The following is a 15,695-nucleotide window of genomic DNA, read 5'->3' as shown; positions in this document are numbered from 1 at the left end:
GTGGAAGAAAAAGTATAACCTACTCTATACAGATATAAATATACAGTCCTGATGAAAAACTGAGATACTTTATAGTGTAGAAATCCAAAAGATTTAATAACAAAAGTTCAGCTGAGGTTTCAAGGTGAGAGACGTGTCTGAATTCAGGCCTCTTTAAAATACTTGTAGGTCACCTGATCTAGTCATGTCACTTAAGCAATCAAAGGCAACTCTGTGAGCGATGAATGGACGACTGAAAACATGTGGCTATGCTTGTAAGTGTAAATACAAAATACACTACAAAGAGTTAATATCAAAGTCTGAACATATAGTATGTTCAAAAATGAACCAAAATAATGCCAGATAAGACATCATAATATATTGCAAAACAGAACAGAAATCCACCTCCTCATTGACAACTGGGAAAATGGTAGCATTAAGGGCCTCAATGCAATACATCTCTTTCCTTCAGCACACCTTGTGTTACAAATTATCTTACAAACTGTCCACGACTGGCCGACACCTATAGGTCATGTGAACACGGTAATAATGCTATCTAGGATTCCGTTGTGGATACATTTTCTCAGAAAATGTTCTATTGTAGTCAAGTTGCACGAACTGCAGTTGGCAATAAGGATAAAAAAATCCAAACCACAGTACTACAAATTGGATTCATATGATGCTGAATCCAGCTTCTATCAAGATTTTATAGCTTTTATTTTGTCTGGTATTTTACATATTCTTATTTTCCCATATTCAGATTTTAAACTTTGTGACTGAATGTGTGTTGTGTATGTACGTCTTGTGATATTTTCTTTGATGTTAACTTTCTGTGGCGGATTGTCTCCCCATATTTCACATGACTGCCTTCGGCATGTTAAACATTTGTTGTGATGTCTGCTTTGGATAGAAGTCACATGGATAGATGATAGTTAAGGTCATGCAATCTTTAAGTTTAAAAAGACCGGTAGACCTGTCTCAGCTGAAATGCATTAGTGCTGTATGCCTGAACATTTTATTTTCACTCAGTCCTTGGTGTACCCAAAGTATTTCCCAAATACTGCTTTGAAGAGCATCTAACTTTATTTTCTGGGGGGGTTTTATTTAATTTTTTTTTTTTACATGAATTATATAATTTAGTGATACTAACTTCAAAACTCTCACCTTGAGTTTGAGGGAATCTGTGTCATAGGGACTGGGGATAAAGTCGGTGTGTACAACGGCTCGGCCACAAAATGGCCCTCTGTAAGGCAGCTCCTCGTCATCACCATCCTCTGACTTCACACTCTCTCTGTTACTTGCTGAGGAGTCTGTGGTGCTTACTGTCTGACCACCTGCAAATGCAAGTCCATTTAAATGCACATCAAATAGAGTTTTGAAATGTGATTCAATTAGGGAGGATTATGATCACCCGTGCAGAAGCAGGCTGATGCACACACTTACTCATTGAACTCTGTCCACTTAGTGAGCTCCTCAGACTCTCGACAGAACCGCCGGACTTGAGCTTGGGTTTTTCCAGCGAGTCTGTGTCTGTGTGGGGGGACTGGAGTGACTCGGGCTCTCTGCTCGGACTCAACTGAGTGGAATAGACAGCGAGAGAGCTCGATATAACATTATACTGTATTTTAATAGAATTGCCAGTAGGGGCAGTCAACACATACAAATGGATAGAGTATTGCATGACACAGCACATACTGTAGGTTTAAATGCTGCAGGAATCAAAACCACAGTGACTGATATCTAGAAGTCAGTGCATGTAGTTGTGCATTTAAAATGCCACTATGATGATTTTCCAGTCCTACTCAAAATGTGAATGAATGCAATACACATGCTACTTTATTATATACAAGTCTTATATATTTTCATTATTTCAGCACATTGACATTGTAAGTTGAAAGCCAGAGTGCCTTTGAGAAAAGAGCATCACCACACGTGCAAACCAGAAACCATGGATGACTGCTGAAGTGTGCTCACTGATGAAAACCCGAGACACTGCCTTCAGGGCTGACAACAAGCAGCCCTCGGCACAGCAAAGGCCAATCTGTCCTGGGTTATCAGACAGGCAAAGCGCAAATACATCGAAAGAAATCTGGTTGCAGCCGTTGAAGGCTTCCTTTTTCTGCCCCATCCAGTTATTTTATATCAATTTCTGCCCCTAGCCAGTTCAGGCATTTCATGTGTTCCAGTTTCAAAATTATTCAACCCCTTGAATAGAATCCCTCACAACAGCACAAATATGCAAAACAGGTGTTGTCTCAAGCACACCTGATGCAACTAATCAACGGCTTCATTGTCATTAGTTGCACCAGGTGTGCTGGAGACAACACCTGTTTTGCATATTTGTGCTGTTGTGAGGGATTCTATTCAAGGGGTTGAATAATTTTGAAACTGGGGAAATCATTATAAGTTGAATTTGGGGAAACCACTTGAAGTATTCTTTGTGTTGAACTATTTTAATTGCTTTTGTTTGATTTGTTCATTGCAAACAGCTGAAAGTCTGTAAATTTTGACGATAAACCTGATTTGCAATGGGGGTTGAATAATTTTGATTGCAACTGTATATAGTGGGAGTACAGAGGAAGGGGGTTGTGAATGTTTTGGGGAGCCAGATATATAAGAGATGGGATCACTGGAGTAACGAAGACTGGTAGATTGTAATAGATGGAGATGCATTTTTAATCATTCCATCATTCATCTTTCTTCAGTAAATGCTTTATTGTGGTAAGGGTCTCGTAAACACTGGACACAAGCTGGGAGACTGCCAGTCAATCGCAGTGTACCATCCACAAACAAATTCCCATACTCGCTCACACCTACGAGCAATTTAGCATGGCCAATCTTTCTATGTACAGGTTTTTGGACAGTGAGAGGAAATGACAACATGAAGAAAACCCACACATGCACCGTAAGGCAACAATTCTACCCACTGTGCCATGTATTTTAACCAGTATTTTTGAAAATGTCAACACTGAGGTAATCAACCGATCATACAGTGTGACAAACCATGAAACTGTGACATCATAACAACCCTAGAGTTCACACACCTCTGAAAAAGCAACACATCCTAAGAGTACCACGAGAGCTCCCCCTGTTAATGGTTCAGAATAACAACAGAAATAGAAAAAAACAAGATGTATTGCTGCAATACCTGCTCAAACAGGACAGAACTACTTTTCTTGGATATGCGTTTCCTCATGGTCTCTTTCACCGACTTCACCTTCTTCCCAAGAGAGATGCGGGACGGAGTTGGTGACCTCGCTGCATCTCTCCTGCTGATGGTCCCATTATCACTCTGCAGTGGAATCGGAAAACACATTGGCAGACTGACCTCAGACCTCAACCTCAATCTCATGAGGTGTGTGTGGATAATGTGTACACAATGAACCATTCAATTTATTGTACTGTATGTAACAAAACAACAATACCTCTAGTCTTATATTGTCTGATTTGGAAAATGATATTGTGTTTAGTACTTACAGGGGTGTTACAGCTGTGTCTCATGTATGCAGCCTGGTTCATAAGGTCAAACCCACCAAAGCTACACGCCCTCTGCAGAAAAACATTATTGTTGAACGGCTGAACCAGATTGATTGCAAAATATATCCGTTAAAGATTTTTCAAAAGTGTGCATTTTTCCCACAAAATATAAAATCTGCTTAAACTAAAAATAAAATAAATAAATAAATAAAAACACTTGGAAGATCTCCGCTACATAAAAATATAGGGATGAATAAAGCAGCTAGGTAGAGTGTGAGAATCTGCTGTGGCTTTTTAACAGCAGGAATAAGTGGAAGCAGACATACAACACTCTGTTTCCATATCACTCATCCAATGGGGGTTTACCAGATCTACTTATGGAAGTACTTCTCACTGTTGTCACTCTAACTGGAGACAATAACAAGCAATATCTAAACACAGTGTTTGGGGTTAACCATACAATCAGAGCTTCTTAACTCACCCCATGTAATTTAAAGGGACTCGAGGCCCGTCTCATTTCTCCATCGGTCACAGAACGGGTTATCCTGGGCTCTTCCTCACAGCAGCCCTCAGCTTCAGAAAAGGATGAGCGGCTGCCTGCGTCCATCACCAAAGGGTCCACACTGGGCCCTGTGGGAGGGGAGCTTAGCCCCTGGCTACTGTTAAACGGCTTAAACTGCTTATGGCCACTGTAGGTGTCCAGGCTGCTGGAAGACGGAGATGTGGTCAGGCTGTCTGAATCTTCGTCCACACACAGAACTGAGGCCAAACCATCACCCTGAGACATGACCAGACGCTTCTGTACACCTGAGTAGAGAGCGGCCTTTTCCTCACATGTAGGCGAGAAGGCAGTGCTCAACGAGTCTGAAAGAGACACAATTAAATTACACACACATACACGGAAACCAGAAAAATGGTGGTGTACATTTGAACTCTCTCATTTGTTATTACAAACACTACACATTTTCCTTTTTCCTTTCTTTCTTTCATTCCCCTCCCCCTGTCCTAATATGCATCACTGTCATGTCTGTTACCCCCTACACCCTCCACTGACCCATATTAAGCTTTAAATGTGTATCACATTACATTCACAAATGTTAATTTATTTACTATCTCCCCCTCCTTAATAGACCATGGGTGATCAAATATCTATCAATATCAGTAAAGACTCAATTGTCCTCCAAAGAGGACCAAAAACAAAGTCTGAAAGACAAACCACATTTTAGTTTTTGCCAGGTATTTTATGACATTTTCTCTCTGAGGGTGCACCAAAAGTCTTAATTCCTCACCTTTTGATGTGTGTTTTTTGCTCTCGTCTATTCTAATAAGCTTCTTCTTCACACGGCGGGTAGAGTTGACCAGCTTGTGAAGCCTGCCAAAAGCCGCCGACTCCTCCAGCTCATCATCTGACTGCTCCTGTGACTGCAGGCCAGGATGGAGGAGTTAAAGGTCATTAAACCACTGCCTTTCAACATGTTTTAATTTGCTTGTCACATTTTTAGTAACAAAGCATATAATACATATATTTCGGTACCATCAGTAGACTAACCAAAAACGTGTGAAGTAGCAGACTAACCAAAAAAGTGAAATCAGTAGATTAACCAAGAACGTGTGAAATCAGTAGATTAACCAAAAATGTGAGATGATATAATGTGGCATGTCAGGTTTAGTACTTAAAGAAGGGCCAAGACAGCCAGAATGCTACATAGATTTGTGTTTTCCCAGTCATACCACTGATTTCTCTCATACAGAGACAATGCACCTGAAGAGTTTAATCAGTTTGGGTAAACACTAAACTGAGCAGGAATAAATGCTGGAATAATAATTATGAATAATAATGAACATTTTAGTAATGGAAGAAAAAAGGCAGCTTTGAGATAGTTTAGTTTAAAAAAAAGATAAAATTATAAATGTGAGACATCAAGCCAGTCATGTACTGTACCTTCTGTTAATTCAGTAGGTACAGTACATGACAAATTTGACCAATTACAATTTACATGAAGCCTTTTTATAGGTATAAATAACCCTTCAACTTTTACTCTGCAGACTATAGAACTGTAGCTATTAACAGTGTAAATTCAAAGTAGAACCTGCGAGACATTACACTGGTTTTAACACAGACGTTTCCGTGAATAATAAGTTCTTAGCAGTTTGTTTTAGTAGCTGCTTGCTGTGAGCTCTCTTCTGAAACCTAATGAGACAGAAACAGACAAGACTGCAACCATATTTTCAGCCAACCGTATTTGAAACCTCATGTGCTTAACATGTGTGTTCCAGCCACGACTGATATAGCACCTATGATACACATCAACCCCATGTAGTTCTGTTTAAAACCAATATTTCCACACAGGCTGACAACCTCTGTGCATAGAATTAGACACTGAACAGCTACTAATATGTTCTACATGTGAGATCTATGTGGGTAAAGAAGAGAAATGAAAATGAAAGGCTGAGTGTGGCTTTCAATCTGGTTAAACGCAGCTTCACGAAAAAAATTCTGAAGTTCTGGGAAACAATTCAGACAGTGTTACTTTTGTTAGTGCTACTGATACATTTTGTCATAGAACTATTGGAGGCTAAGGCTTTTTATTTCTGTTATGATTTTGCACTAGTCTCATGGTCAGAGGTCTTGTTCAAGGTCTGAGTGGAATACCACAAAACACATACCAGCTCTATCATAATATAACCAGAACAACAATGTATTCTCTTACTGCATATTTTTGCCTGATCCATGTGCCAATACAAAACCTTCAATGCTTGGATTACATCCTAACATTCTACAGGACTAGCTGTCCTAGTACCCTCAAGTCATGTTCCTGAGTTTTGCATAGTAAAATAGGAGGGAATAAGTTGGGGGGAAAAGGCACATAGAGAGACTGCCCAGGAGAATGTGCCCTTCAACTGAGCTCTCAAATCATACCCACCCTGTCTGAAAAAAGCTGCACCCTGCAGAACTCAGCCCAGTGCTGCATACAGCCAAAGTGACACAATAGGGGGTTAAAGTATTGAGGGTGATGAATAGAGCTTAATAGGGGGTTGGGGACATGGCCCAGTGGTGGACTGATGGATTTGTAATGGGGGGAGAGCAGTGGTTCACATCCAGGCCATGAAGGGGGGAGTGACATCAACTAATGCCTGACAGAGTGGGTGACATTCCTGCTGGGAGAATGCCTGAGACGGGAGGATGTGGCGCAGCCAATAAACTCATTACAGCAAACAAGGATGTGGCACGGCTAATCATACACAGCTGCTATTAACTCACTCATTAAACTGGCTCAGGAGTGAGAGGGTTTGATAAAGTAAAGCTGTCAGAGATATGTGCAAGTGTAGCCCATTCTAAAGTTTTATGCAAGACTGAACAATAGGAGAACACTGCTACTTACAATAAAGTTCACCGCGAGCTCGTTCGTAGTGGGACTCGAAGCATCAGTCCACTCCGTTGTGTCCGTGGTACATGACTGACGATTTTGAGCCTCGTACTCTTTCAGCTAGAGATGAGTAGAAGAGTATTTGGAAATTGATTGGGACTTTTAATGTTTTTTCTAGTTTAGGTTAAAGTAGTTGAGCCACTTGCAGATTAAATATGGCTGTTAAACACTTTAATCCACCTTAATTCCACAAGTAACACAAGTATGAAAGCCAGGTACTATAAATAAATAAAAGACATCATAGTAAGCCCCCCACAACACCACGCACCAGCAGAAAGGACAGCGAGATAGGAGCAGTGACATACCCGAGCCAAGGCCTCCTCTACAGTTATCATCTTCTCCTTCACCATCATCATCAGCTGAATGCGTTCTTCATCGCTCATCGTGATCTCACTGGCTACAAAGCCAAGGTCATCAGCTGTAGACAAGATTCAGAAGAGGTCAGAGATTTCTAAGAAGAACACGGAGCTCCAATGGATTTCAGGTCATATAACGAAATGTCAGCGGCACCTTTTGACGTCTGGCGTGTAACGCCTTTCTGTGTCTTGCGGAAATTCTGCCAGAAGGATTTGTTTTTCTTTCTGTCCCATTTTCCTACATTAGCAAAGGAAATGTCAAAATAAAACTTCAGACCTATACATCACAAACGCACATCTACATTTAAAAATGAGTAAAAACAGCATGAGTAAAAACAGTAGCATTTTTAACATGTAAATATTTTGTCTGTGACACTGCCAAGAGGACTTTAGAGATACACAAAAGTATTAAGGATATTTACATCTCTCTCTCTCGCTCACACACACACACACAGTACCTACCTCCAGATCCATCTTCTGAGCCTGACTTGTGCATCAAAAGCCTAGAAACAAAAAAGTCATAAAGCACAGCTCTCAGTAAAGCAGCCGGGACACCGTATCTTCATCTCACCTGTTTTCCCACATTATATTCTTCATATTGTTTTTACAAACTATCCAATGTCTTAATTTTCCCACATATCATCACACTGTCGTGTCCATAATACCCACAGGCTGCTGCAGTGGTGATCAATCTCTTACAGTTGAGTTATGGAGAGGCAAGCTGTTGGCTCTGGAGCCAAACACACACCTCACCAAAGCTCACAATAACAATGGAGGCTTTTCAAATGCTGTCGGGCTTTTAGTGAAACTCTGTTGCTCACGTGGCCTGTGCATTCCTCTCTCTCAGCTGACCCTTGTTGCTGATGTTAGATCAGCAGTCTGTGTAGCAATGCTACATGTAATTTAATTACTTAATTTATTTAAGCTATGAACCTTACTTTTTATTACAGCTTGTAAGCAAAGGCCATACATACTTATTTACATACAAAAATGAAAATGGTCATGGAACGCATGCATTTTTGCACGATCCTAGTGTTATCTCCCCCTCTTTCCTTCCAATCACTGAATCATAGGAAGGAAGCAGGAAGTGAAATGGGTCACCAGGAAGTGCGCAAGGCATCACCTTTACACTCACATGAGTGGATATGTTTCATGGATGGGAAAGATGTTTCTCACACTATATCTTTGGATCTTTGGGAAGACATTAAATGGATCAACATATCAAAATGCAAGGGGGAAAAATGGTTTTTAATCAGGAGAATTAGAAAAATTAAAAGTAGTACCTTCTCTCGACCTCAGGAGTGGACACAGTGCTGCTCAACCCCAGGGACTCCTTGGAAAAGGTGAAATTTTAGTGAAAATAACAAGTTGGACATGAAATTACAAATTAATCTTGAATGAAAGGTGCAAAGATTTGCTGGAGGCCTACCTGGATTTCTGAGCGCAGCTGAAGTGATGTGATCATTGACTCGGTATTTGCCTGAAAAATCAAAAATATACATAACCGAAAAACAGAAACCACAAAATATATGTAGTAGTGAACCCAGGAAGCTTTGGCAAACCCTTAGTTCTCTTACTAATGTGCATTCTGGTGTTATGTTTGTGATTTCAAAGCTAATTAACTTATACGTAAAGAGCACGGAAATAAAAAGAAAGAAAGGTTCTTACGATTTCTGCTTCCTGAGCCACTTTGCGCTTGCGAAGCTCCTCCATCCTCTCACTCACGTCACTGTAAGAGGTACTGTAATACTCTGAGTACTCCTTAGCCAAATCCTCAATGTTTCCCAGAGATCCATCCTGTAAAAGAAAAGGAGTAGATGCCATAAACTTCAAAGGATAGCTGTGGGAATAAAAGCCACCGGCATGGCTTTAACTTATCAAGCATTCATATAATCACAAATGAGTAACTTTCAGACTAAAATGTGAATTATTAACGTATCTTTAACCCCCTTTACATTGTATCCAGGTGTCCATTCTCCTGACTCCTACTCGACCTCAACTTGACTGAGATCAGAAGTGGATGACGCAGCTGCAGCCAAGAGGGACTGCAATTAAATCAACTCAAGGAGCAAAACTAAAGGGGGAGTCAGAGGTCTAGATAAATTGCAGAAGACAGCAGAGTTCACAGGTCCTACTGATAAACGCAGAATTTCCAGCTATTGTTTTAGGCAAACTTTGATTTGTGGCCACAAAAAAGATAAAAGAGACCTGCGTCATCATGCAAACTGCAAACTCATCCCGAAATGTCCCCTGATTATTTATGAGCATCCTGAAATTCCAGGGAATTGCATGTGATGATATCTGTTGTTCTGGAGCAACTCATCACTAAAAAATGCACACCATAGTTTGAGTTCTCACACAGTAATACCAACACTCACTCACTACGCCAACACATTTCAGCCCGGAAATCCATTCATCAAGTACTCATACGTGCCTCTCCATTAAGTGTGTGTGGGATATCATTTGAATAAATGAACTGTGTGTGTCAGGAAGTGCAGCTGGGCTTGATAAGCCTCTTCAGGCGAAATGCAGGATGATGTGATTACAACATTTGTTAAAATCAAGCAAATATTTACAAGCAAACTGAAACCACATCATACAAATCTAACTTTTTTTTTTCCTGGTACATAATCTAAATAGAGGCTTTGTTAATCATATTCAAAGCACAAGGGGGATGATGGGAAAAGAAAGCAATGTAAATGTGCAGAACACATTTGTCAGGGTTCAATTTTCCAATCTACTCTAAACTAGATCCACAATGTAGATTTTGTAACGTTTCAAGGCCGAATCCCAAGTTGCTATTCTCTATTAGTCATATAGTTCACATACAGTGTTCACCAGAATTATCTTTCATAACAATGAGCAAAAATTATTGTGGAAAAGAAACATTACACACAATAATTAAAATTTTCTACTCAAAAATAGAAGTAACTAGAACTTAGTCCTAACAAATATCATTCTCATCAGCATATTTTTATTAATTTTTTTTACATTTTTTTTCTACATTTTTTTCTCTCAAAGATACATGTGCCAAAAATAATCAAGAACCCAAAAGAATGTTTAAAATAAATGCAAGAATTTGACTTTCAGCACAATAGAGACAGATGAAACAGATTGGTGAAGAAAGCACAATGAAGCTCAATTAGTACTATAACAAAGTTTTACATGCCAGAAACACTGTGACCCAGTAGCACACTGTTCCCCCACACAGTGAGGTGTATAGTGACAAAGGTTGAAAAAAACCCCACAGATCACATTAGTGTGGTTTGACACCAACAACTTGTTGCAAGGCTGAGCTCATGAGCGCATCAATAAATGCAGCACCTAAACCTCAAACATCATTAGCACTGTTTGTTGTGTGATCAAACGTTAAATAATAAAGACAATTTTTCACAGCCTTCTTTGCTCATATTTACCAAGGGTGTCAATATTAGTGGAGGGCACTAATATATTATAATATTATATATAAAAAAAATTATGGAACTATTACTGAAACATTTCCTTCTGTATTATAAGGTTAATCTGACTGTAGAGTAAAGGCGGGGCGGGGGTGGGGGGGGCAATTCAAAACAAATAATATTAATAAATACATTTTTCTAGGTCTGTGTTTTTAGCTAATGACAAAGAAAATGAGCCTCAGTAATCACTGACGCACAGGTCAGTTATATACAGTCTGAGGCTAAAAAGAGTCACCATAAAGTGTCTCTACATACCATAGGCATCAATGAATTGATGTCAATTTGAATTTCATTTGAATTACTATAATTACATGTACTGATCGCTTCGAAATGGACTACATTAAGTTTATTTATTTAATGTTTGTTTATACTAGATGTTTGAATGGAAAGCAGGATTATATAAATAATATGCAAAAAATGATGAACATATCAGTTCACCAGATGTTAATGCAAGTCCATCTTAATGTTTTTTTTTATGCAATATTAGTGCATTTATATTCCAGCAGACTGTCCTCTGTTGGTCAAGTGCTACAGCCACAAAGTGTGCAGAATATGAACTGAATGAGCTTAGAGACTGCACCATGAATATGCATGAGCTAATTGCTAATGCCGTTTATTGCATTCTTTACAGTTGCAAGTTACTAAATAGCAATGAAAACCATTGGGTAAGTAACAGCCAAGCATTAATATGAAAGGAGAATCATTATCAGGTGAGAGTGTGAGGGTGAGAGACAGGATGAGGTTGTTGTATCCAACCTTGTTAGACATTACAGGAAGAGACTCAGTACTGTTATTCTCTCCAAGACTGATATAGTAAAATACTAATTGTAAGAATGCTGATAATTGTTGAATTGTAGACAAAATGCAAACTACTTAAAAGTTAAATACAACTATATCATTTGTATTTTTGGAGGGGTAGCAAAATTTCATGAAGGTCACGAATAGTTCTGTGGGGCACTGTAGATCATAGAAGTCTTCTTTTTATTAATTTTAAACCAGACATAGTGCATATAAATAGGGTGAAGGAAGTCATTTGGGATTTAGTCATTAAAAAAGCCCAAAAAAGAAACAAAGAACGTGGATTACAGACTATTTTAATGTCCATTCTACACTCCATCAGGAAAGGGTTGTGGAAGCACATCTGGCACGCAAGCTCGTTTTTAAAAAGTGCAAAGCGTTGCTATGGGAACATTTAGGGATTGTCACAGGAATTGCTACAGCTGGTCATGTAATTCTTTCATGTACTCAACAGATGTCTTGATTTTATTCCTCACATTAAACATGTCGACCTCTACACTAAAACATCTGCAGGCAAATAAATGTAATTCAAAACCATAATAGTAATTAGCCTTCATAATACAAGCAGGAATTCTTTCTTCTTCTTCTTCTTCTTCATCACATGGAACAGAAACATGGCACTGATCAGTTTTGCTGTCTTAACTGTGATTATATGGAAATTTTATTGCTCCTTTATAAACCATGAAAGGGCTTATTGGGATGATTAATATATCACAGACTAAGCAGAGCAGTACTGACAACCAGAGCTGGCTTAGTATTAAGAGCATGATGCACACATCAATGTTCCTTCAGAGTGCAATATTCAGTACTGAACATACTCTTAAGATGCACAAAGAGAGATGTATAATACAAACACAAATGAAAATATTATTACACATCTACATAAAGAACACGACTTACATTCTCTATCCTCTACGTACTGTACATAATGGAAATACAGAGCACTTTTGGTATAAGTCTAAACATAATTACAGATACAGAATAGATTATATCACGCCTTCTAATATCCACTGCCTTAAACAGTCTGATTTTCCTGCACTAACACACAAAGGGCTCAAGAACAGAGAAGTTGAGTGACAAAACAAACAACCTATTCTTGAGGTGAGAGCCTCTTATACAGTCTATACTACATATAAGACCTAATTCTGCACTACATTCTCAGACATACAAAAGTGTCCAAATGGTTGAAAGATGGAAAAAAGAAATGCTTCCGTATGGGTTTTTTTTTCCTGTAGATCTTTAGATTTTTGATCGACCAAACACATATTTTCAAAAGATAATAAGTATACAATTTACACTAAACAAAATGACTTACTAAAACTAGTCTGTTCAAATAAGCTAAAAAAATGTATTTGGTGTAAAACTGCTGTAAGTTAATACAAGCAAAATACTGAAAGGATCTGAAGGCATGGGCATTCTTACTGAAGTGCTCCGAGACGTTTCCTTCATTCCATTCCCTGGAAGCACGCGCATTCCTCTGCTGCAAGAGGCACAGGGGGCTTGTGGTACCACATTCTGTGACTAGCTTGACTGTCCTCTAAGAGAGAACTATTCATTTGTTAAGTGACATGCCCTTGAGTCAAAGCTGCTTGAAATCTGGCTGCTTTTCATCAGTTAAGAAAGGCGGCAGTGGCCAAATGAAAAGCACTGTGCTGTGACGGCCACGCTGAGCTTCAAAACACAGACGTTCTCTGATAAACACTCCATTATGGCCTGATCACATGATCAAGTCCCTGTCTCCAATGAGTTTCTTTCTTTGCATGTAAACAGTGATTTAGTGCAGAAGAGAGCTAGAAAAAGACAATAACTCAAACATTACAAGATATAGCAAGAGTTACATTTATGAATTGCAGATGCAGCTATATGGGTTGAAATGCCACAGCAGAGACTAACCCACATTATGTATTATAGACATCTGTGCAGGCCTCACTGCTTACCATCATACATATGGTATTCATCAGTACACATGAAGAGTAGAAAGAGCACATTGTTGGATATGCCCAGAATGCAACAGAACAAAGCAATCTGGTATGGGTTGTCAATACATGATGTCATGAAGAAAATAATCCTGTCAGATTTTGTAGATGAAAACTAATCCATTAATAGCAGAGTGGCATGCGACCTGCTGCTTATGAGGTTATTGAAATGAGGAAAATCCTGTCGCATTACCCTGGACAATGGGGAGCAAATTGAGCATGTCAGAGGCACGAGAGGATCAGAGTGTCTGGGGCTGTGGTCACGCCTGAGCAAGCAGCTCATTTATCTCTCCCCCCTTCACCGTGGAGCAGCAGGAGCTCAGTGCCTCATCTCACCCCGAGACCATGTAGAATTCCCACTCGGCCTCCTCATCAACTGGTACAGATGATGAACAAACTGACATTTCAGGCTCACACTAGAGCAGCTACAGTACTGCACAAAAGTCTTAGACACCCTATTTTTTTTTCAGTACAAACTTTGTTATAGATTTTTATTTTATGACTTCTACATTATCGAGTCAGTACAAAAAGATTTTAGATTCCCAAACATTAGTTTTCCAGCACAAAATTAAATATTACAGAAAAATATTACAGAAAAGTGCAACAGTCAAAGTCTCCAAAAGAACCGTGTCTGGTTCTGCAAGATGCTCGATAAAACTTACAGCTCATTTCCTTATCTGCACAGACTGTACCTGAGACTACTCATTTTATTTATTTATTTTTTGTCACACCAAATATTGACTTTGTTTCATTTACTACTGTTTACTGCTCTTTACAGTATTTTTTTTTAAATGTTGAAACATTTAATGTCATTATTTTGAAGGCATCTTTGCTCTACAGCATTTCTTTGCATGTGCCTAAATCTTTTGCACAGTACTATACATCCAGAGCTGAAGAGATGGAGGTGAAGAAATCACGCCAGCCTCTGTATTGCTAATTCCCTTCAATCTCTCACGCCTTCATGAGCAGACATAGGTCACACCATATACACAGTGATCAGGTCCTGTAACAGCTCTGGGAGGAAGGGTATAGATTGGGAACAATAGGGGGAGTTCCACTATAGTGGAATGGCTCTTGGTGACTGTATGCAAATTTTCTGTTAATCTTTATATTACCATCTCTAATAAAGACAGCACATCAAAATGGGAGGCACAAAAGGATATTTGGCGAGCAGGTACGATAAATTCCGCACCATGGTGTATGGTTGAAAAGCAAACACATCGGATAATATTGCATGTAAAAAAAAAAAAAAAAAGGCATCATTTCAAAGCAGTCGAGATTTCCATTGGAGCATATTATCCACACAATATCTAGCACATACTGGATTTCCTTTTGTTTACGGGGGTGCAGGAGGGAGAGACACACCGGGAGACTATCAGCTTTCAATGCATACAGGCCTGTCTCACATTCGTGAAATCCCTGCTGAGTGTGAATCAGTGTGAGGAAAGCCAGAGAACTCAACTCATTCAACTTGGCCTCATTACTGAAGAGCACGCAGAACACAGCAGGGGACAGCACTGGTTCACACCCACGTCTGTCTCCGTCTCCCTCTCTCTCATACATACACACACTCACACGCACACACTCTTACTTCCACAGTGTAATTTCCACCTCTATCATACTCAGACACATCCCTGTGTGACTGTGCATCATCCTTCATCGTGAGAGCATCTGAGGCTTGCTCCCTGACTGAAGAGACACTTTTTTTTGTCGCTGGCATTGGGAAGATGGATCAAGCAAGGCCTCTCCTGTCACTTCTCATATAAATGACTACGCAAGCACAAGTCTTTAAAACTCTGCAACCTATCTCCTTTCTACACTAACAGATCAAATGAATTCTGCATGTAAGACTTCTTGAAACATGTATGCGTAAGCACTAATTAAGTGCATGTGCTTAGACCAAACTTCTGTTGTTTCCCTAAAGCAACACCCTATCTTTAGTCTGGCGGATATCCTTTCCTCATTAAAACCTTACAGCCATATACAGACATCTCAGCACATTTAGGGAACGACATGTTTCTGAAACGCACAATTGGATTAACCGTGGAAAGATACGGGGATGCTGTAGACACACTGATTGGACTGGAAAAGTTACGTTATTCATACACTGCTTCAAGACACCCGAAGAAGCTGAAGAAGTGTAGGAACTTTAACAATTCCTCTCACAGGACACAAGAATCAACATGATGTACTTGACGCCCAAACATGTACAAGATAGAATAG

The 15,695-nt window shown here is 39.4% G+C and overlaps 1 protein-coding gene across 2 annotated transcripts in view; it reads right to left on the bottom strand.

The window, feature by feature from the left end:
* The window catches only part of sash1b (SAM and SH3 domain containing 1b), a 76,124-nt gene that overhangs the window by 6,018 nt on the left and 54,411 nt on the right, over positions 1-15,695 (bottom strand). For both annotated transcript variants that reach the window (XM_053632628.1, XM_053632629.1), the window contains exons 2-14: positions 8,909-9,037; positions 8,670-8,720; positions 8,524-8,573; positions 7,703-7,743; positions 7,395-7,478; positions 7,190-7,302; positions 6,840-6,944; positions 4,746-4,878; positions 3,938-4,320; positions 3,457-3,528; positions 3,128-3,271; positions 1,423-1,555; positions 1,144-1,313 (exon numbers count right to left, since the gene is read on the bottom strand). In XM_053632628.1, the coding sequence (XP_053488603.1) occupies positions 1,144-1,313; positions 1,423-1,555; positions 3,128-3,271; positions 3,457-3,528; positions 3,938-4,320; positions 4,746-4,878; positions 6,840-6,944; positions 7,190-7,302; positions 7,395-7,478; positions 7,703-7,743; positions 8,524-8,573; positions 8,670-8,720; positions 8,909-9,037 (1,608 nt within the window). The remainder of the gene's footprint in view (positions 1-1,143; positions 1,314-1,422; positions 1,556-3,127; positions 3,272-3,456; positions 3,529-3,937; positions 4,321-4,745; positions 4,879-6,839; positions 6,945-7,189; positions 7,303-7,394; positions 7,479-7,702; positions 7,744-8,523; positions 8,574-8,669; positions 8,721-8,908; positions 9,038-15,695) is intronic.

Source organism: Ictalurus furcatus, chromosome 9 (genome assembly GCF_023375685.1).
Source record: "Ictalurus furcatus strain D&B chromosome 9, Billie_1.0, whole genome shotgun sequence".
In the NCBI taxonomy this organism is placed as follows: domain Eukaryota; kingdom Metazoa; phylum Chordata; class Actinopteri; order Siluriformes; family Ictaluridae; genus Ictalurus; species Ictalurus furcatus.
This window is presented reverse-complemented; position numbering and strand designations above follow the sequence as displayed.